This window comes from Phascolarctos cinereus, unplaced genomic scaffold, assembly GCF_003287225.1.
Source record: "Phascolarctos cinereus isolate Bilbo 61053 unplaced genomic scaffold, phaCin_HiC Scaffold_5;HRSCAF=322, whole genome shotgun sequence".
NCBI classification, from domain to species: domain Eukaryota; kingdom Metazoa; phylum Chordata; class Mammalia; order Diprotodontia; family Phascolarctidae; genus Phascolarctos; species Phascolarctos cinereus.
The window spans coordinates 322,678,019-322,700,377 of record NW_027555958.1 but is presented as its reverse complement, the minus strand read 5'-3'; the positions used below and the strand labels follow the sequence as shown (position 1 = coordinate 322,700,377).

Genomic DNA, 22,359 nt, shown 5'->3' with positions numbered 1-22,359 from the left:
TCCTTAACCTGGGGTCCATGGGCTCCTCAGGGTCCCAGAACTTGGATGGGGTTGGGGGTGGGAGGAGTATATCTTTAATCTTTACTAACCCAACTGGAAAGTAACATTTAAATTCTGAATGTGGGCAACAAACCTTTTTCTGATAAGGGGTTCAAAAGCTTTAGTAGACTGCCAAAAGTGGGAACCCGTGACAAAAAAGTTAGAGCACCCCCAATCTAATCTAACTCTCACTTTGCTGATAAAGAAAGGGCCAAGAGTAACTTGCGGTAAGTCATAGCCTCAAATGCCTGAGCTGGGAGCCACCCCACCGCCGATGCCCCACGTCTCCCAGGCCGCTGTTCCTTCTACTAACTATACCATCCTGGGTTTGAATTCCCAGAATTGATGTTTAATCACCAGTGTCACCCTGGCCAGTTCAACTATTTATTAAGCACCTACAACGTGTGCTACATTTACTAGGGGCTAGTGATAACGATGACCAAAAATGAAACAAAACCCTTCCTTCAAGAAGTGCACGTCTGTTGTCACGCCACCTTTCTCGGCATCGGTGGCCACATTTGTGAAATGGGAATGCCCTTTCAGGATCTAGGGAACTCCCAGCCCGCCCCGCCCCCGACCTCTGAAGCTTTGTTCTGGTCTATCCACAAACGGGGTGCAAAATGTGGATGTGGTGACTACATAAATCCAAGAGAGGGCAGCGCTTGTCGCGGACTCAGCCGCCTAAATCTCAGGGGAGGGGAAGGGAGAGGGGTGGTCCAAAGCAAGAACTGATTAGACAAGGCGTGGAAGTCTGTCCAGCAACCCCGGGGCCGGGGGCGTGGTGGGGAGAGTGGAGGAGGGGGCAGTAGTGCTGAAACTGCCACCATGTGGCTGTAATTTACTCTAGTCTGGCTGGAGCTCCTGTAAACTCCCAACTGCACTGATGGAGACCCAAGACCCTGCTGACAACAATGATCATTTCTATTGGATTGGAAATTTGGACATTGGAATTTTTTTTTTTAAACTCTGCCTGCATTCTGAGAACAGACTAGTAAGAAGTTTGCAAAGGGGGGCTAGCCTAGTCTAGTGGAAATTTTCTGGGACTAATTCACAGAAAAAGTAATTGTGGGTGACCTGTAATTATCCTTATCTTGTACTCCCACAGATCTCTTTTTGGGGTGGGTAAAGTGTGTGTATGGGAGGTGGGGGGGGGTCCTAGTACTAGAAGACAGGTGTTTACTTGGCCAGTGGCAAGAGGATTGCCGAGGTAATTGATGTCTTCATCTCCGCCCCTTCTGATCTCAGCTTCATCTCTTCACCTCTGAAGAAGTATAAAGTAAAATTGGCCCTCTGGAAACCAGTGCCCAAGTCTGATCACATATACAGACTGACACTTACAGCCCTCTGCTGACCACAGAGTGAGCCCTGGATAAACCATGCAAACTGAAATCAACACAGGGTCCAAGTGGAGGAGGGGAGGTATTCTGTTACCTAGGACAATGGCCCACCAATGCCACTCTGGCCTCCACCCAACCTCCTGAGCTATAATCAGGCTGGAGCAGCTGCAGACAGCAATCCAGGTCAACTGCAAAGTGGGGGGCAGAGTCCAAAGGGATGGAGAAAGGAGTGCAGGAATCAGCAGACTCTTCCCTTCCACGGGAGCTGTCGGGCCTTCTTAAAGTCACGCCAGGAGATAAGGTCAGGTGTAGTTAGGAGTGAAGGTGGCAGAGCTAGAAGATGAAGTCCTGCCCTCCTCTCTCCTGGTTCTCTGCTCTCAGATCCTCAACACGATGCTGAGACTAGGTCTGCACGAGGTGAAGAGAACCAAGAAATTTGGTCACTTCAGTTAAAAAACTCAATTCAGCCTCCCAGAAAGTTTGTCAGAGACTGACTGTGCATACTTGTATTTTCTGTACTTTTTCAGTTAAGGAGGCAACATCATTGACCTTAGCCCCTAAATACGAATTCTAGAACCCTGGAATTCTAGAAATGTACCTAGATTGCCTTTGTAAGATCAGCCCATCCTGACACCAAGCGATCCCCTCACATTCCTTCCATCCCAAGGTAGAGTAAGGTATATGAGGATGATTGAAGTGGCAGCATTTGGGGTAAGTGACAAGCCAAAAGGTAGGATCGAGGTTTCTGTCATCCCAGAAACTGAGAGGGCCCAGAAAGCAAAGAGTGGGATGGTGCCAAAAAACTTTCTGTCTCTACAAAAGGGAAAGTAGGGGGAGAGGGATGGTCAAAAATGCACTCCAGCATGGGGTTTGTGTATCAAGCTACAGACAGGCACACAGAGGTCCCTTAGACTTAGATGCACTGACCAGTTTGTAATCCCTTGCAGCTAAACTCAGCAGTAGTTAGTATAAGCCAAAAGTCTGTTCTCTGAAAAGAGGGTTGTACAGACTCTAGTTGCTATGCCCTACTCTCTGGAGCTACCTACCATTTGCTCAACTTAACCAAGAACCAGAAAAGCCTGCTTATGTCTGTACACTTCTCTCTTCTTTCTCCCCTTCAATCCACCCTCACCCTGTTTTTCTTATGATCTGGAGACAATCTATTTTGGTGAGGAGAATGAGGCCCCTTCTTTTGGACTCTAGGCCTTTTCATTTCTTTGTCTTTCAAACTTCCAACAGGAGTTCTGATTTCAGTCCGTTCCTCTCCTGCCATCTCTGCTCCTTTATTTCTCAGCTGGCATTTCTTACCACTAGCTGCTTTCAGGGCCCCAGAGCAACAAAAGGTTGGGGAGACCAGAGGGGAGGCACAAACCAGCCAAGTTCCATAAGTAGCTTGGAATTTAAGCCTGGCATAAGAGAGAGTGTAAGCGTCTGGAGGGAAGCTCCTCACTCCTGCTCTTCCCTGTCTGCAGCAAACCCCACCACCGCCACCACTACCATGGGTCTTCCATCATGGATGGGCTAAGGTGGCTTAGGTTTGGGGGCTGGACACGCGGTGATCTCACTTGGAGCTGGAAGCAGGGTGGGCCAGGTGGAGGAAGGTATTGGTGGCGTAGTTCTGGAAAAGCGGCTGCAGGAACATGCCGATGGTGCCAAAGATACAGACAAAGACAAAGATCCAGAGGAACAGGCGGTCAATCACCATAGCAACATACTTCCAGTCCTCACTCACCTGCTCGAAGAAAGAGAGGAGAAGGGGGAGGGCAGAGGGTCAGCAACATGATGGGAGAGGGATGAGTGGTGGGTGAGGGCACCTTCCTGCCTGCTCCCCCCTTGTCCCATAGAAGAGGCTTGACACCCAGGCTCCGCCTCTAATAATAAAAATAATGATGACGATTGTAGATAACTTTAAGGTTTACAAAGCATTGTCCTGTTAGCTCATCAGTATCAAGGGACTTACTTGTGAGTCACAGAGTCAGAGATGGAATTTAAGCCCAGATCTCTTGATACTACATCTACTCCCTGCTCCACAAAATAGGGCCATCTCCTGCAATGAGCAGCAGGTGGGTCTCACACGTGCGATTTGACTTGGAAAAATAAGGACCTACTGGCCATGAAAAGAGGAAATCAGGAGTTGCTGATACGTGCATTTGCAAAAAAGTTATCTTTAGGGGCAGCTAGGTGGCGCAGTGGATAGGCCCTGTAGTTGGAGGACCTGAATTCAAATCAGACCTCAGACACTTACTAGTCCTGTGACCCTGGGCAAGTCACTTAACCCCGATTGTCTCCAAGAAACCAACAAGCTTTAAAAGTGTCCCTTGTGCTCCCAACGTGTTACTCCCCAGGCTGCTGCCCACATTGTCTGGTTTAATGTTGGGGCAGTTCATGAAGGAATATAGCGATCACGTCCTTGAGCCTTGGACATAGAGGTAGGAGACCTGATTCTGAAACCATGATACCCCACACACTAGTTGTGTGACGTCATGCAAGTCACCTCATTTCTCCAAACCTCTACTTCCTCATCAGGAATATAATCCCTGACTTGCCTACCTCGGAGTTATTGTGTGGATCAAATGAAACTATCTACATAAGAGTACTTTGTAAAATGGAAAGGCCTATATAAATTTCAGGTGTCCATTATTATTATAACTTGCACTTCATTGGCAGTGTCCCAAATGTGCACCACTGAAAAATAATTGGAGATGGGGGCAGCTAGGTGATGCAGTGGCCAAAGCAGTGGCCCTGGAGTCAGGAGGACCTGAGTTCAAATCCAGCCTCAGATGCTTGACACTAGCTGTGTGACCCTGGGCAAGTCACTTAACCCCAGTGCCTAGCAAAAAACAAATAAATAAATAAAGTGATTGGAGACGGGGGCAGCTAGGTGATGCAATGGCTAGAGCCACTGGCCCTGGAGTCAGGAGGACCTCAGTTCAAATCAGGCCTCAGACACTTGATACTTACTAGCTGTGTGATCCTGGGCAAGTCATTTAACCCCATTGCCTAGACCAAAAAAAAAATTTTTTTTTTAATTTAAAAACTAAAAACGAACCAAAAAAAAAAATAATTGGAGATGAAGAGAGCTGTTAGCCGGAACTCTGGGTTCCAGGATGGCTTCGTCCGCAGTGAGGTTTGAGAAGCAAGGGTGCCTCTCTCTCCCCAGCACTTCCTTAAATAGAGAGGTTCTCATCAATCACCTAGTCTTGCCCACACCTGAAAAGGAGTCTCTATAATGTCCCTGACAAGTGGTCATCTAGCTTCCACTCAAAGACCTCAAGTGATAGGGAACCCCCTACATCCAGAGATAGCTTATTACAGGGATTCTTAACTGTCAGACCATTTTAAAAAAATCAATCTTGATAAATGTATTTCAATACAATTTGGTTCCTTTGTAATTCCATATATTTTATGCACTAGAAATATTATTCCAAGATGGTGTCCATAGGCTTCACTGGACTGGCAAAGGGGCCCATAATACACACAAAAAAAGATTTAGAACTACTGGCTTGCTTCACCTTTTTGAGATTGCACGATATTCCCATGATTTCACAGCCATATAGCATCACTGGAAGAATACTAATGTTTTTAAAAGGTAAGATTTTTGTTTCAGGAAGAATCTTGTAGTCATCAAAAATACTGCACGTTTTCCTCCCGTGATTCAGCCTGTTGTTTTCTCTTTTTCAATCCCGGGGCCTATTCATTTTTAGTAGGTAGTGTCTATCCAAGGTATCTGTATTGATGAACCAGATCTATGGGCTGTATATCATAGTCTGGGTAATAGGCATTCTTCATCCATTTGATTTTTCTTGTGTGGATTGTTAAGCTGACATCTTGAATGATGTGAATCTCACTTAAGAGGCTATGCAATGATCTGGGTGTTACAATAAGTACCATGTCATTCACAAACTGGAACATCCGCTGGGCCTCACCACATATCAGAAATCTCTCGTCCATATAGACTGTCCTGGACATCCTCTGTGACAATGGCAAACATCTTTAGCAAATGTGTGTACCTGCTTTATGTCTTACTTGATATTAATAAGAAGCACCTAGATGGCATAATGAAGAGAGGCCTGAACCTGGAGTCAGCAAAACCTGACAGACTCATCCAGCTTCAGATCTAGCTGTGTGACCCTGGGCAAGTCACTTAACCTGTGCCTGAGTTTCTTCATCTGTAAAACCCAGATAGTAAGAGTACCAACCTCCCACAGTTGTTGGGAGAATGAGTTAATATTTGTAAAGCGCTTTGCAAACCTTAAAGCTATTCATGCTAGCTAGTATTACTGTTGTTTTAATAATGGGACAAACATAATCATCCCATATCTTTAAAGGTATTTTGCACAATCTTATGGGAAGTACCTTGTTGGATAAGAGCCTTTAGAACCGCATTTTGCTGTCTCAGTCATATAACAAAAATAAATATAGTTGTCACCTTATATTCTCTGTTGTTGTTCAGTCATTTTTCAGTCATGTCTTACCCTTTGTGACCCCATTTGGGGTTTTCTTGGCAAAGATATTGGAGTGGTTTTTCCACTGCCTTCTCCAGCTCATTTTACAGATAAGGAAACTAAGGCAAACAGGGTGAAATGACTTGCCCAGGGTCACACAGCCAGTAAGTGTCTGAGACTAGATTTGGACTCAGGAGGATGTCTTCTTGGCACCAAGCCTTGCAATCCATTCTACTGCCTCGCTGCCCAACATACTGAAGTGGTTTGCCATTTTCATCTCCATATTCTCTGCATCTTTTGGTTAATTTGTTACTACAATGATGTGGTCCTCTGTAGAATATTGTTTCTGAAAGCTTCTCATATTTTTACCAAAAATGCTCATGATACAGTTGTAAAGAATTCTCTGAAGAGTTTGTAGAGATGGAGATGTAGAGATAGAAATTGGCAATAAATACTATTCTTACATGTAATGACACACATGATGCTTTCCAATCATTTGGTTTCATTTTTGGATCTCTTGAGAATCAATCCCTCAACACCCTCAAAACTGTGTCTGCTCCAGGGTGGACCCACTCTGTGTCTCTTTGATCTGGTCCCGCTGTTCCTCCTGTCTTCATTTTCTTTAGTGCCATTTCTGCCTCTTCGCATAGCTCATTGGGACTGAGACGTTAGAGTCCAAAATTCATCATTCCACTCATTGTCAGTGGAGAATATGGTTTGTTATAAACATCTTGAGAGATCTTTTCAATTGTTGTCTCTTGTCCTTTTTCTAATTTCATCCTTAAATGTTCTTGAGATCATCTGGCCAATTTGGGACTCGTGGCAAGCTTTCCATTAGCTTGGTCTTTCCTCTATCATTTCCCCTGTTTTATGATATGCTGCTGCCCCTGGTCTTTCACCATCCTTCTCTACTGGATGTATAAATGGCATATATTCTAAATTGGCATTGCCTTTGCCTTTTCCGTCTCTCTGGTTGGCATGGAATTCAAGCATTTGCCAACTGAGAACAGGCTATTTTGGCCTATTCATTGTGGCAATGGCTTCATATTTCTTAGACTTCTTAGACTTAGACTTCTTTCAGAAATAGTGATAGTGTTATATCAATGATTGTTGCTGTATCCAGTTCCCACAATAGGTTAAGTAGCTCAGACTAGATATTTTGATCACATGCCATACCTTCTAATTTTTGTTCTTTCCTCTAATTTGGCATTGATTTTTATCTTTGACCTAAGAAGTCCTTAATCTGTCTATACACAACTAGCTAATTGTGAAAGATTCCTACATAGACAACCAATCATTTTCCATTTGAGACATAATTAATTTCTTTTTGATGGGCAGCTAGGTGGCACAGGCAGATAGAGCAGCAGGCCTGGAGTCAGGAAGACCTGAGTTCAAATCTGGTCTCAGACGCTTACTAGATGTGTGACCCTGGGCAAGTCACTTAACCCTGTTTGCCTCAGTTTCCTCATCTGTAAAATGAGCTGGAGAACTACTCCAGTGTCTTTGCCAGGAAAACTCCAAATGGGGTCACAAAGAATTAGGCGCAACTGAAAAACAATTCAACAACAAAAATTTCTTTTTAAAAAAATAGTATTACTCAGTGCTCACCAGGTCCAGTGCATAATGACTCTCTTCTTGAACAAATTACATATAAGTATATATACATACATATATGTCTATACACACATATGTATATATTGTATTGTGTGTGTATATACAGATACACACATACATATATAGCATGTATGAGGCTTTTGTGGAGCCTAAAAGCCTTTAGCCCCTTTGATTTCTTGGTCTGGAGTCAATTTCCCAACATATTTTTCACTGCCTTTCTATGCCCACCTTTTCATTGAAACCACTGAACATCTCCTTGAGTACTGAGTGACTCAACAGCTAAAGTGTTGGGCCTGGAGTCAGAAAGACCTGAGTTCAAATCCGGCCTTAGGCACTTACTAGCTGTGTGACCCTAAGTGAGTTATTTAACCTATGTTGCCTCAGTTTCCTCAACTGCAAAATGGGGATAATAACAGTACCTACCTTGCAATGTTGTTGTGAGGATCAAATGAGATAATATTTATAAAGCACATAGCACAGCACCTGGCACATAGCAGGTGCTATATAAATGCTTATTCCCTTCCTTTCCCTCCTTCAAAGGATCAGAGAATGACACATTTAGATCTGGAAGGGATCTCAGAAGCCATCAAGTCCAAGTTTCCTCATTTTATAGATAAGGAAACTCAAAAACCTAAATGGGGATAATAATAGCACTTACCTCCCAGGGTTAGTGTTAGGATCTAATGAGATAATAATTGTAAAGTATTTAGCACAGTGCTTGGCTAGTAAGCGCCATATAAATGTTAGCTAGTATTATTGTTATTACTATTATTATTGTGATGATGATGATGATGATGATGATGATGATGATGATAATGATGATGATGTGACTTGCCCAGAGTCACATACCTAGTAAATCCCTGACACAGGAGTTGAACCCAAGCCTTCCTGACTCCAAGTCCAATGCCTTACCTACTACATCCCACTGGCTTTCTGAATTCTTTTTTTTTTAATTTAATTTTTTTTTAATTTAGTATTTTATTTTTCCCCAATTACAGGCCTCTCTGAATTCTTAAAATGTCTCTGCCTCCTCTTTTGGTAACAGGTTCTGTGCATAAGCTGCAATTATATTGACAGTAGTCTTTTTATAAATACATATGATAAGCACAGTGATACAAGTGACTAAGTGATTTTTTTTTTGGATGAGGCAATTGGGGTTAAGTGACTTGCCCAGGGTCACACAGCTAATGAGTACATGTGTCTGAGGCTGGATTTGAACTCAAGTCCTCCTGACTCCAGAGCTGGTGCTCTATCCACTGTGCCACCTGGTTGCCCCTACTAAGTGATTTTTCAAGTGATCTTTCTTGTCTTTCTACACAAGGTGAGACTGACTTTGTCAACTCTCTTATTTGCCTTCCAAAGGAGAATTTGTGAGCCATCCTTTCATTTAGGTTCTAATTCCCTGTATCTTCTGCTTTCATTTAAAGCCACAGCAACAACAACAACAACAACAACAACAATAATAATAATAATAATAACCACTAACATTTATATAGTACTTTGAGGTTTGCAAGGTGCTTAACAAAGATTATCTCTGAGGTGGATACCATTATTATCCCCACTTTACAGATGAGACAGTGGAGATAAGGGGAGGTTCAGTGACTTGTCCAGCCTGGGCCTTCCAGCTAAAGTGTCTGCACAGCCCTTGAACTCAGGTCTTCCTGAATACAAGTCTAGTATTTTTTTCTACTATGTCAAGTTCTTAAAAAAAAAAAGTCAGTATTACTTGGCATGATACGGTATCAGTATTATCCTTTCTGCCTCTGTTAAAGCAATCTAGAATTACATTAGCTGTTTTGACAGCCAGGTCTCACTGAGCCTCATAAAATGCTTGTGGTCCACCAACATTCTTAGCTCCTTCTCCTGCCACAAGCTCCAGGCTGTGCCCAAGACACTGACATGGCTTCCCCAAAAGATCTGACTATTCATTCATCCTGCCTCACCTCCTCCCCACCAGTAAGTAAGCTGTACTCTGCCTCCTGGGTCCCTTGCCTCTGACAGTGTCCTTTTAACTTATTTTGCCAGGGGGGTGGGGACAGACAGGCCGACGAGCCATTTTCCAGACCTCTCCACACTGTGGAGAAGGTAGTGCTGAGTACCTTGTCCATTTCCAACTCTCAGTAGAATGAAAGGTCCTCATGGGCTGGGACTATCATGCTTGTTTAGGTAGCACCCTTTCTGTGCTACAAGCGGGGTCTGGTCGCTACTGATACTGTGAAGGGACCTAGCATGAGACACCCCACTTCTTTCTTGGTTTGGCCAGCTTATATAACCTTCTCTCAGACAGTAAAAACACAATTTTCCACCTTTTTCATCATTAACTGCTCCTTATGAAAAAGATCTTAAGGAAAAACCGGCCCTTACACTTACATTGAGGCAGCTAGGTAGCACAGTGGATAGAGCACTAAGCCTCTAATCAGAAAGATCTGAGTTCACATCTGACCTCAGACACTAGCTATATGAGTCACTTAGCAAGTCTGTTGCCCCTGGACAAGTCACTTAACCTCTATTTGCCTCAATTTCCTCAATTATAAAATAGGGGCAATAATAGTACTCTGCCTCCCAGGATTGTTGTGAGGATCAAATGAGATTATAATTATAAAGCTCTTAGTAAAGTATCTGTAGATGTCAGAGGCAGCTAAGTGGCTCAGTGGGTATAACACTGGTCTGGAGTCAGGAAGACTTGAGTTAAAATCTGGCTTCACCTGCTAGCTGTGTGACCCTGGGCAAGTCACTTAACCTCTGTTTGCCTCAATCCAATGAAGAAAGAAATGGCAAACCACTCCAGTATCTTTGCCAAGAAAACCCTATGGAAGGGGAAGCTAGGTGGCGCAGTGGATAGAGCACCAGCCCTGAAGTCAGGAGGACCTGAGTTCAAATCCGGCCTCAGACCAAACACTTGACACTTACTAGCTGTGTGACCCTGGGCAAGTCACTTAACCCCAATTGCCTAAAAGCAAAAAAAAAAAAAACCCTATGGACTGCATTGGCATGCCATGGTCCACAGGATCACAAAGAGTCAGATGTGATTGAATGACAATAAATATAAAGGTTGGCTATTATTATTATTATTACTATTTGTATCCCCAGGCAAAGTCCTTGGCATATGGTAAGAACTTAATAAATGTTCTATCTATCCGTTTGTCTGTCTATCCACTCTCCCAATAGTCAGTTGCCTGGAAATGTGGAGCCCACTGACCCCAGAAGCCACAGCCTCATGGAGTATATCCCTTCCTCGTCCCACCCCCAATTCCCCATCACAATGGCAAAACACTTCCAGTTCCCACGGCAGCTGGCTCAGTTATGGAGGGAGACCAATAAGCCACCCCCGTGGATCTGAAAGAGAAGGCTGTGATATGGACGGGCCGCTCCCTATCAAGATTATGGACGGTGTGGCGTAATGAGAAGAGCGCTGGATTTTGAAAGAGCTCCTTGGGCTGAATCCTGGCTGCAGCACTTGTTTCCTATGTGACCTTGACCTTGGCCTCAGTTTCTTCCTTTGTTAAAAAAAAATGAAGGGGGGGGAGGGTTTAGACCATATGATCTCTTCCTTCCAGCTACAAATTCTTTGAGCTTTAAAAGATGGAGCTAAGGGGTCAGGCTGGGCGAGCAGGCTTAATGTAGGAGAGTGTGAGGTGAAGAAGGTTCTCCAAGTGATTGCATCAGCAAAACCAAATCCATCTCCCCTGAGATCCTAGGATTGAAAGTGCCTTTGCAGAAGAAAATTCCAGAATAGTACAAACTCAGTGAGGAGATGAAGGGGAAGGGCAGGGGAAAATGATGAAAAATGCCTACCCAGCAACCAACATCCTTGCTTCCACCCTCAAGGTCCCAGCCATAAATATTTCATAAGGCTGCTATCCAGGGGAGCCAATTGAGTAGAAAAGGGATATTAGTTTGGGGAGATGCCCTTTCCTAGCAGAGCCAGGAGTGGACCTGTCCTAGAGGGAAATACCTCAGGATATTTCTACTACCCACTCTTCCCAGGGCTTTTATTTTATATCCAATAGAGGACAGAAAGCACACAACCTCCATTCCACTCTTAGAGTTGTTGTTCAATCATTTCAGTTATGTCCAATTCTTTGTGACCCCTTTTGGGGTTTTCTTGATAAAGATACTGGGGTGTTTTGCCATTTCCTTCTCCAGGTCATTTGACAGATGAGGAAACTGAAGCAAATGGGGTTAAGGGACTTGTCCAGGGTCATCCAGCTAACACGTGCCTGAGGCCAGATTTTAACCCAGGAAAATGAATCTGCCTGACTCCAGGCCCCATCACTCTATCCACTGCACCACATAGCTGAAGGGAGGGGGAGACAAGATTTCGCTTGTCAAGAGAGGTGGGTAAGATGACCACACCACATTCTAGAAAGCTGCCTTCTCCCTCTCTCTTTCCCTTGCCCCAACTTAAACCATCTCACTCCGTTGTTGCTTCTTTCTGGAAACAGATATTTGGAGATCAGAAAGATAATTCTGTATCACTCAGAACTCAAAGATTGACCTCTGAAGGAAGCCATTCCAAACTAACCTTGCCTACTGGCCATCCTGGTGGTAGAATAGGTGGGGCACTGGATACAGAGACAGAAGACTGGGTTCAGAGTCTGGCTCTACCACCAGCTAACCATGTGATTTTGGACAAATCCCATCCCCTCTCTGCCCCTCAGATCTGTAAAGTGAAAGCTTTGGATCAGATGGCCTTCAAGGTCCCTTTCAACTTCAAAATCCCAGTATGATCTCTGGCCCACTTTTTGTCCCGCTTTTCACTATACATTTATAAATTTTGTGGTTATGTATTTCATAGGCTTACAGATTTAGAGCTTAAGGGGACCTCAGATACCATTCGCCCCAACCACCCTCCCCATTTTATAGATGAGACCTCACGAGGATCAGTGACTTGCCCAAGGCCATCCAGGTAGAAAGTATTAGAGCTTGGATTCAAACCAAGTTCCTCTGACTCCAACTCCAGCATTATTTCCATTTCTATTGATTGTACCCTAATATTTTGACCTTCTTAAAGACAGGGATAGTTTCTTTTATGTGTGCGTACATATATATAATATAGTATAACCTATAATGTATCTTATGAGTGCTAAAGAAACTTGACTGACCAAATAATTTATATACCAAGTCATTAGGACACCTCCAATACCCCCCCCATGTATACCTCTTCCGTCCCCCAAGGGAGGACCTCTACTCCTCCAGCCCTCTTCCAATCCCCACACACTCACGCTTTGGTCATCATCCTCACTCCTCATGTGATCAGCAATGAAGCGCACACCGTCGACTGCCTCCTTGAGCCTACAGCCACACGGCCCAACAGGGCCCGCTCGCCCCCGGAAGCCATTGGCTGATTCAGCTGACTCAGCCCCAAAAACTCCACCAAACTCCTTGACAGAGGCCTGGTTGACAAAGCAAGTACAGGAATTGGCCCCTGGGGCATCTCGGAAGAAGAGCCCCCCACCACCTTCCTGCTCCTGTTGCCGCCTTCGCTGCCTTAGCCTCTGCCGGGCACAGTTCTGGCGTGGCTGCTTCATGAAGAGGACAGCAGGTAGCTTCTCCAAGAAGACAACTTTGACCCAAGGGGCCATGGTGTGGGTGGTAGGTGATCGGTGATGCACATTGAGGACACAGACACTGGTGACAATGGAGAAAGTCACCAGTACCATGGTGAACATGAGGTACTTGCCGACCAGCGGCACATCCAGTGAGGTGGGTGGGACAATCTTGGAGATAAGCAGGAGGAAGACGGTGAGAGCCAGCAGGACAGAGATGCAGAGTGTCATCTTCTCACCACAGTCAGAAGGCAAGTAGAAGACCAGGATGGCAAGGGAGGTGATGAGGATGCAAGGAATGATGAGGTTGATAGTGTAGAAGAGAGGTTTGCGGCGGATGATGAAGTCATAGGTGATGTCCACATAAGTGGAGTCGTCTGGATTCTCATTCCGCCGTCCGGGCAAGGCTACAATGTCCCATTCACCACTAGGTGTAAAATCATCCAAGTTGGCAACTTCACTCTTCAGTACCAAGTCAATTTCTGTGCGATCATAGGTCCAGGAACGGAACTTCATGGTACAATTCTGCTGATCAAAGGGGAAATGCTTGACCTCAATCTTGCAGGCACTCTTGTAGATGGCAGGTGGAAGCCAGAAGATGCTACCATCATAGGAAACCACAGCATTGGAGTAGAAGGAGACCTCATACACCCCATCAGCACTGCAAGAAGATTGGGTAGGAGGGAAGATGAGGGGAAATCAGTCATGTCTCATTTCTTCGGGGACCCACCCTGTCCTGGGTAACATAAATTGGACATCTAGAGGGAGAAAGAGATTCAGTTCCTACACTTAGGAAGTTCTTAGTCTTATGAGGGATATAAGACACCATCACCACACTCATTCTACAAGGCACAGATGTGGACAGAAAAAAGAACAGATGATTCAGCCAGATGGTGTTCTCAACATTAGTTGAGGGAATAGGGGAAAAAAAAGGAAATGGAGGGGAGGGGGAATGAGGACCAGTAATCAGTCTTAGGAAGGTTCTCTGAAGGGAAGGAAGGAGGAACAGGATTAAGAAAGTGTGTGTGTGTGTGTGTGTGTGTGTGTGTGTGTGTGTGTGTGTGTGTGTGAGAAAGAGAGAGAGAGAGAGAGAGAGAGAGAGAGAGAGAGAGAGAGTGTGTGCTTTTGTGACAGGGGAGGATAAGACTGCTGGAGTAGGAGGCAAAGGGGGCTTATCTAAAGCAGGGAAAATAGCCTGTGGGAACTTTCAAAAGTGAAAGAGGATTAAAGGGTAGGTGGTGATAGAAAGGTGCAGGTAATTCTTAGATTGAATCCGGGGAGCTTGATAGTGCGAACAAAGTGGATTAAGATTTGAAGTGAGACACAGAGAAGCCATAGGATATAGCCTTTGAAACCCCAAGCAGTGGGAAGATAGGGAACATATAGGGAAGGATGAACTTATTAGAGAATGGTGATTCTTGCCCCTGGCCATGGGAGGGATTCCTTGGTGAGAGAAGGGACCTCAAAAGACCCTTTGTTTCCCACCTCTTCTCAACCTAGACTACAAGTAAAGCAGCCTAGTCAACTGGCAAGCATTTTTTTTTTTAAACAGTTTCTCTCCTTCCACCACACCCTCAACACATGAGTGCTGGCCTGGGAGTTTAGGAGATCTGGATTCTAATTTTGCTCTTACTGCTCTAAACTTGCTCAAAATTCTAGTTTTGTTTTGTTTTGTTTTGTTTTGTTTTGTTTTGTTTGTTTTGTTTTGTTTTGTTTGTTTGCAAAAGGAGGGGTAAGGAAAGGGAGGGTGTTAAACTGTATGACTAGTCAGGTCTCTTCTACCTCTAACATTCTATGAATCACAAGGAATCATTATAAGGGTCAGAGTAGTAGCTGAAATGATCTTATTTGTCAACTAATCTATACGTATATTTATTTGTCTGTGTCACTGCCTATATGCTGGTCAATTTATGTTCCTTTCCCTTCATCTACCTTGAACCAGTTTTTGGTTGGTTTTTTTTTTAAATTTCTAACTCAACTCATCCTCCCACTGGCAACCTCCTTCCCTCCCCGTTACTCAAGAGGTACATACTTGTTGTAGAGGACAACATCTGGAAGCCAGATATGCTTGGAAGGGAGCCGTACTTTCTTCATATTGTCGAATTCTTCTGGCTTCCACGTAAGCCGGTAATCCTCCCACTCCTGAGGAGAAATGCCAGAGAAGTGATCAGGCAGAGAGTGGCCATTCCAATAACAGAAAGGATTGGGGGAGGAACTAGAGGTTGACAAGGAATGTGAAAGGGAAGGATTGGAGAAAGCTACAACACGGAGATGCCTTCTGCCATTATCCCCTTCTCCTTTATCTCGAATGTAGAGGTGGCCTTCTGCTTACCAAAGCAAAACATTCTAAATGAACATCCCATTCCATCCTACATTCTCCAGCAGATTGCCCCTTCCATCATCCCCAGCCTCTCAATTCTATTCAATCTCTCCCTATAAATATGGTCACGTTTCCCTCATCCTCAAAAACCCCAACTTGGCCCATCTATCCCCACTAGCAATAAACCCACACCTTATCTTCCTCTTATGGCTAAATTCCTTGAGAAGGCCATCTACAATAGGTACTTCCTTTCCTCAAACTCTATTTGTAACTCTCTAATTGGCTTCTGACCTCATCATTCAACTAAAACTGCTCTCTCCAAAGTTACCAATGATCTCTTAATTGCCAAATCCAATGGCCTTTTCTCAGTCTTCATCCTTCTTGAGCTCTTTGTAGCATATGACACTGGGAAAGACCTAACTTAAAAAGGCCAAGGTCTCCCACTGAGTCCTGATCTATATCTTGTCACTGGACCCAGATGGCTCTGCAGGAGAGAATGAGTCTGGTATATTTGTATGCCCTCCCTCACTGAATTAATTCTTTTCCCCCTCAAACCTCCCCCCTTATGAATTTATATAGGGAACTATTACTGTTGAGGGTATTATTATCTTTTCATTCACTCAAGTTCACAACATCCCTAACTCCTCATTCTCTCATGCCACCCCACATCCATTCTCTTGCCAAGACCTGTCAATTTTATCTTCATAACGTGTGTGTGTATGTATATGGGTAAGGCCTTTTGACCAAGTACAAGTTTTACAGAACAATTCCTCTTACTAAGGGGATTGTTCTGTGAAGTTTGGATTCAGTCAAAGGGCCAAACTTGAGGACCTACAGGGCCACATGTGGTCCTGAGGCTGCAGGTTCCCTACCCCTGAATATATCCTTCTCTCCTCTGACATTGCCACTACCCTGGTGCAGGCCCTCATCACCTCCCACCTGGACTATCACCATAGCCTGCTAGTGGGTCTGCCTGCCTCAAGTCTCTCTCCCCTCTACTCCATCCTCTACTCAGCTGTCAATCTTTCTAAAGTAAAGATCTGCCCAAGTCACCCACTTATTCAATAAATTCTAGTAGCTCTCTATCACTTCTAGGGTCAAATATAAAATCTGTTTGGTATTCAAAGCCCCTCATAATCTGGACTGCTCCTACCTCTCCAATCTTCTTATACTTTACTCTCCACCACGTATGCTACAATCCAGTACCCTGCTAGATTGTAGATTCAGTCTCCTTGCTACTCTTTACACAAGACGCTGCATCTCCCCACTCCAGGCATTTTCACTGGCTATCCCCCATTCCGGAATACTCTCCATCCTTGTCTCCATCTCCTGGCGTCCCTGGCTTCTTTCAAGTCCCAGCTAAAATCCATCTTCTACTAGAAGCCTTTCCCAACCCTCCTTAGTGCCAGTGTCTTCCCTCTGTTGATTATTTCCAATTTATCCTGCCTATATCTTGTTTGTACATAGCTGTTTACATGTTATCTCCCCCCATTAGACTCCAAGCTCCTGGGAAGCAGGGACTGTTTTTTGTCTTTTTATAGTACCCAGCCCATAGTAGGCACTTCATATGTGTTTATTGACTAACTACCTCTACCTCAATAAAACTGTTCAAAATACAGACACTACTGCCATTGACTATTCTCTCTCTATCAGCTGTGGCATAAACTAGGGATACAGAAGACAAAGGACAGGTATCCATGTGACCAAAGAGGTCCTGGAGCCCATGAGACAGGCTTGGAGGAGGCTCATTCATTCAATAAACATTTAAAAGTGTACGCAACACTGTGAAGGCACTAGGAGAAATACAAAGTTGAGATAAGACAGTGTCCCTGCCCCTATTGTGCTCACAATGAATGACTCAGAATATAATATCGTATGATAATACATTAGAAAATTACAGAGTATTTTGTGAGGTATGAGGGGAGAAGGTAATTTTGATAGTGATTGATTAGAAAATTAGGGCAAGAAAAAAGTGACTATAGAAGGAAAGAGCAAATGGAAGGAAAAGAGACACAGGGTCTGAAAAGAAGAGGGGCTTTGAAAGGAGAGTATTAGGTGACTCACCTGGGTCAGCCAGACATTGGTGGTCATGATCTGCTCCCGCTCATGCTAAAACAGAGGGAGCTCTTGATGAATATTCTAGCCCGACTCTTCCATACCCCTCCCAAGTAAATACACAAATGCCTGAGGACCAAGTAGAGAAGATCGGCTAACTTCAAGTACCCAGAAGAACTCCCCAGAAAGGAAGCATATGTGAGAGCTGAATGCACACATATGCACAAATCACACTAATGGGTTGCATTTTATCAGGTGAGAATCTACCCTCTTATCCTAGGGAATTCAGGAGCACAAAGGTGAGCCTGAAGGGCCAAGATTGCTACTTCTAACTTACCACACTAATGAGCTGGGCTAGCGATACTGTAAGCTGCACAGTCACCAGCTCAGAGCCATTGGTGGCCGGTCGAATGAGCTTATTGTAGCGGGCAGGGTCCAGGAGATGTTCCACCAACCTTTCCTCTGTATCTGTAGCCAGGAACCCTGGGATAGAGTGAGAGAAAGCGCCAAAAGGGAGTAAGAAAAGCTAGTTAAATGTATTTTGGGACAACCTCCCTAACAGACAGGGTGCCAAGGAAGGCAGAGCATGGACCCTAAGGCCACAGCTCTACCCTCCTCTCTCCTCCTGACAAAAGTACAAAACATATATGTGATTTTTTTTAAAAAAACACCTTACTTTTAGTATCTATAAGAAATAATGCAAATTTAATAAAATACTATGTCATAATGGATATATGACCAGAATGTAAATGGTTAGTTTTTGAAGGAGGTAGCATATATTTGTAAAAAATGACATAAAATTGTTCCACTTCTTTCATAACCAGAAAACTGCAAATTAAAACAACTTTGAGGTACTACTTCACACTAAGTGAAATAATAAAAATAATAAAATTTGATGTTTGTGCAGCTATGGAAACAGATATTTTATTACAATGTTGGTGGAATTATGAATTCATGCAGTCTCTTTGGCGAGCAATCTGGAAACTTACACTTATAAAACTGATTCCGTTCTTTGACTTTACCAGTAGACTGCATCATAAGGATTTTTTTTCTTGGTAGAGGTGGGGCGTGGATCAGGGTTGGACCTGTGATTTTATTCACATGGCAAACTCCCTTCCTCCATGCAGAATGGCAACCTGCCTGTAACTCAGAGTTTTAGGGAACAACCTCGGGCACTAAAAGGTCACGTGACTTTGCCCAGGGTCACATAGACAATGTGCTTCAGAAGCAGGACTTGAAAGCAGGTTTTTCTGATTTTAAGGCCTGCCCTCTATGTATTCTGCCAATGCTGCTTCTACGAATCCAATAATCTGAGTTCAGATCTCTGTTGAAAAAAGACCTATTGTAAATATATATGCATAGGTATATACATATATATGTTCTACTTGCAACAGCCAAAAAAATATGGAACTAATGTATTCATGAATAAGAAGGGCTAAATAAATGGCAGTACATCTGATCATGAAGTATGCCTCCCACCTCTTAGTGATGGACTGTATGTAGATGCAGAATGAGACATATTTTTTTAGCTACAACCAATATAATACAAATTTCCTTTGCTTGACTATTCTTATATTATAAAGGAGGGTTTTAATTAGACAGAGGAGAACGTAACAGGGCTAGTTCTAGTGATACAAAAAAAGAAGAAAACAACAATAATGAAACATATTAAAAATACACAGAAGAGAGTAGAAGATAGTTCAGAAGTGGACACAGATCAACAAAGCAATGCTGGTAAATTTAATATATATTTAATTAAATTTAAGTTAATTAAAATTTTAATTTAATATTAATATGGATTTGTTTAAAACAAGCTGCATGTAATAGAGCCACAGTTTCATATATAATCCTCATTTTTCTACCTTCCTGTACGGAAATGTTCATGTTTGTTGATAATTTAATAGTTCATAATTTTTTTTGGCTTTTTGGTGAGGCAATCAGGGTTAAGTGACTTGCCCAGGGTCACACAGCTAATAAGTGTCAAGTGTCTGAGGTCGAATTTGAACTCAGGTCCTCCTGACTCCAAGGCCAGAGTTCTATCCATTGTGCCACCTAGCTGCCCCCCCTTTTAAAAATAGTTTATAATTTTAAAAATTAAACATCATATCATCAAAAAATTATGGCGTATCAATGCCACAGAACATATCATAATGGATTACCTGTGCCTGGCACATAACAGGCATTTAATAAATGCCTTTTGATTGATTGATATGAGTCACAAAAATAAGAGGCAATCTGTTGTAATGGATAGTGGTGTTAATCTGGTCCTCAGAAAGACCTGGGTTCAAATCCTGCCTGTGACACTTGCTGGCCATGTAATCTTGAGCAAGTCGCTTAACCTCTAGTGCCTCAGTCAACTCTCTGTGGCTATCAATTGCAGAGAAAGTATCATTTGGCAATGGTAAAGAAAACAGGTCTGGTTAAAAAAAAAAAAAAAAGCAAAACCAAAAACCAAACAACAAAAAACACAGCCAACCAATCAAACAAATAAATAAATAATGGTAAATATCCTGACTCTCATATTTACTGGATACGTGACTGTGGGTAATTCACTTAACCTCTCATTGCCTCAGTTTCTTCATTTGTAAGATGAAGATAATATTTGTATAGTCTACCTCATCAGGTTGTAATGAGCACATTGCTTTATAAGCTTAAAAGCACTATAGAAACATTATTATAAATAAAAAAGAAATATGAAAGGACAAACAGTGTTGTTAAGTGAAAGAAACATAGGGTACCATACCATGGACAAGAATTATACTTTTTAAAAACAACAAAACTTTATACATATGAAGATGGAAAAGAGATTGGAAGAGGGATGCATGCTAAATAAGTTGTTATTTTTATTTTACATATTATATTTTTCTTTTATCAAAATGTAAGTTGTTTGTTGTGATTTTAATTCGAATTTTATTTGTATTTTTGAGAATTATTATTAAGTATATAACAGAGAAAAAATTTAACATGTAGGAAAATCCACAGAAGACAACATACTCATCCTCCAAAAAAGGAGTCCCTGTACTAAGGAACACAAAAGAGTGTCTCTCAGACTGGAAGACCCCGTGGCAGGCTCTATTCCTTGAGGACCAGTGTAAATCTTCCCTTATTCTCTTCAAAGGGGGGAATTAGAGCTTAGAACATGTGACTGAGATTTCCCTTTCCTCTGTGTTATAAAGAAGTCACTCACAACTTCTTGGGCATGAGAGTAAAAAGCAGATTATCACATCTTTCTCACCTTCTGTCCCTCAGAACCCAGCTATTTGTACAGATAACATATGTGTCTGTATGTATGTTCTCTGTATCTGTGTGGCCAGTATTAAGTATGGATTATCTAGGTGTACCAATTGTGTATCTGTCTTTGTGTGTGTGTGTGTGTGTGTGTGCGTGTGTGTGTGCTGTGGTACCTTGGTGTCTTTGCTCTATGTACCTCTCTGTATCTGGTCACATGCTTAACATATCAGGAGGACCTTCTCATTCCAGATTTTCTTGGAGACACACATACAATACGAGATTACATGTTCTCATATCTACCATCTATACACTCTCAGTTACCACATTTTCTTCTCTGACTAAATGCACCTTCAGCCACACACTAACATCAACCCTCAGAATCCCTGCGTCTCTCCCTCCCTCCCCAAGTGCCTGCTCACTCTCACTGTTGCTAACAGAATCACACATACGTGCTCACTTATTTGTTTCGGTACACTCAGCACATTGAGATACAGCAATGTTTCTCACCCCTTTCCCACTCCCCCACCGTCTCTCCTCTTCCATCTCCCACCTATCTTCTGTCTCCCACTAAGAGAGTAGAGATCCCCTCCCTTCTTCCTTTCATCTCTGTGTGGTGACCCAATTTGAGAGCTGCCTGTGGGGTTGAAATAATTAGTCAAATCATATCAGGTACAGGATTCCTTCCCCTCTCCCTAAATCTCAGGTTCCTCTTCTCACTCCTATGACGAGCCCTTCCCTTGTTCGTCTACCCCCCACCTTCCCCCCCCATTCTTCTTCCACCCTTCCCCTCCCCCCCACCCATGGTCTTAATCACAGAATATTACATTTGGTAGAGAGCTTCGAGATTATACTCCACCTCATTTTTGCTCTTGAGACGTCCCTCTCCTCACCCGCTCCTGTCCCCTACATTCCCTGGGGCCCCTCCCCTTCCCCAAGTCTCCCCCAATTCCTCCGGAATCCCGGTCCTTCCAAGAGCATACTGCTCTTTCTCCACTCCTGTCCCCTCGGATGTCTCTGACCGGCTCAGTGTCCTTACCTGGAAACAGCCCGAAGAGGCCAAGGCTGAGGAGCAGCGCCATGGAGAGCGGGAGCCGGGGCATCCCGCCCGCATAGCTTACCTTGCTCCCTCTAGGCTAGCTCACTGCTCCGCAGCCAGCAAGTGACTGCGGGGGGTGGGGCGGTGCGCTGTCCGCGGTACTGAAACCCGGGAGCTGTCCGTGGTGTCGGAACCGGGTTGGGAGGAGGCTGGAGCTGGAGCTGGAGAAGATGGAGATGTAGCAGGAGTCTCTTCGGGTGTTGCTGCAGCTGTTGCCTCGTTTACTGCTCTCTGTGACTGATGCTCCTGCAGCCCCTACAGATCCGGGGGGGCAGGGGGCGGGGCTGGGGGGGAAGATTAGGGGGAGGCGCCAGAACCTAGCTTATCTCAGCCTAGCTGTTCCCTGGGGGGATCCTAGCCTCTATCAGAGGAGCTTCCCACTGTCTGGTTGCCAGAGGGATAGGATGGGGTGAGCTAAAAATCGTTTCCTTCACTCCAGATAAGGGAGGATTCTCTGCCATTGAGGTGGAGTCACTAACACTACTAATCCCGGGACTCCTATCCAGGAAAGTGGGTCTTTCTTGGGCCCTGGTGTGAATCTGCTCTGTTCTGGTGCGGGAGGGGGAAAGGGAAGGAGGAATTAGGATGTGGTGGGGGTTGAGAGCAGAATTCTCCTCCCTACTTGTGATGTTGCCTGCCCAACCTTGCGGGAGAGTCTGCTGGGGGACGGAGG

General features: G+C 43.9%; 1 protein-coding gene across 3 annotated transcripts; it reads right to left on the bottom strand.

Annotated features, from left to right (window-relative positions):
- Positions 1-635: 635 nt before the first annotated feature.
- On the bottom strand, positions 636-22,359 carry CHRNB2 (cholinergic receptor nicotinic beta 2 subunit). 3 transcript variants are annotated; one of them, XM_020991645.2, is made up of 7 exons: positions 21,627-22,359; positions 17,697-17,842; positions 17,369-17,413; positions 15,017-15,126; positions 12,661-13,645; positions 2,942-3,108; positions 636-1,784 (listed from the first exon to the last, which is right to left on the bottom strand). In XM_020991645.2, exons 1-7 carry the CDS (start codon positions 21,688-21,690, stop codon positions 1,754-1,756), a joined length of 1,548 nt encoding a protein of 515 aa, XP_020847304.1. In that variant the 5' UTR covers positions 21,691-22,359; the 3' UTR covers positions 636-1,753. The 3 variants fall into 3 exon arrangements, with proteins under 3 accessions (XP_020847304.1, XP_020847305.1, XP_020847306.1); XM_020991646.2 differs by having other exon boundaries at positions 636-3,108; XM_020991647.2 differs by lacking the exon at positions 17,369-17,413.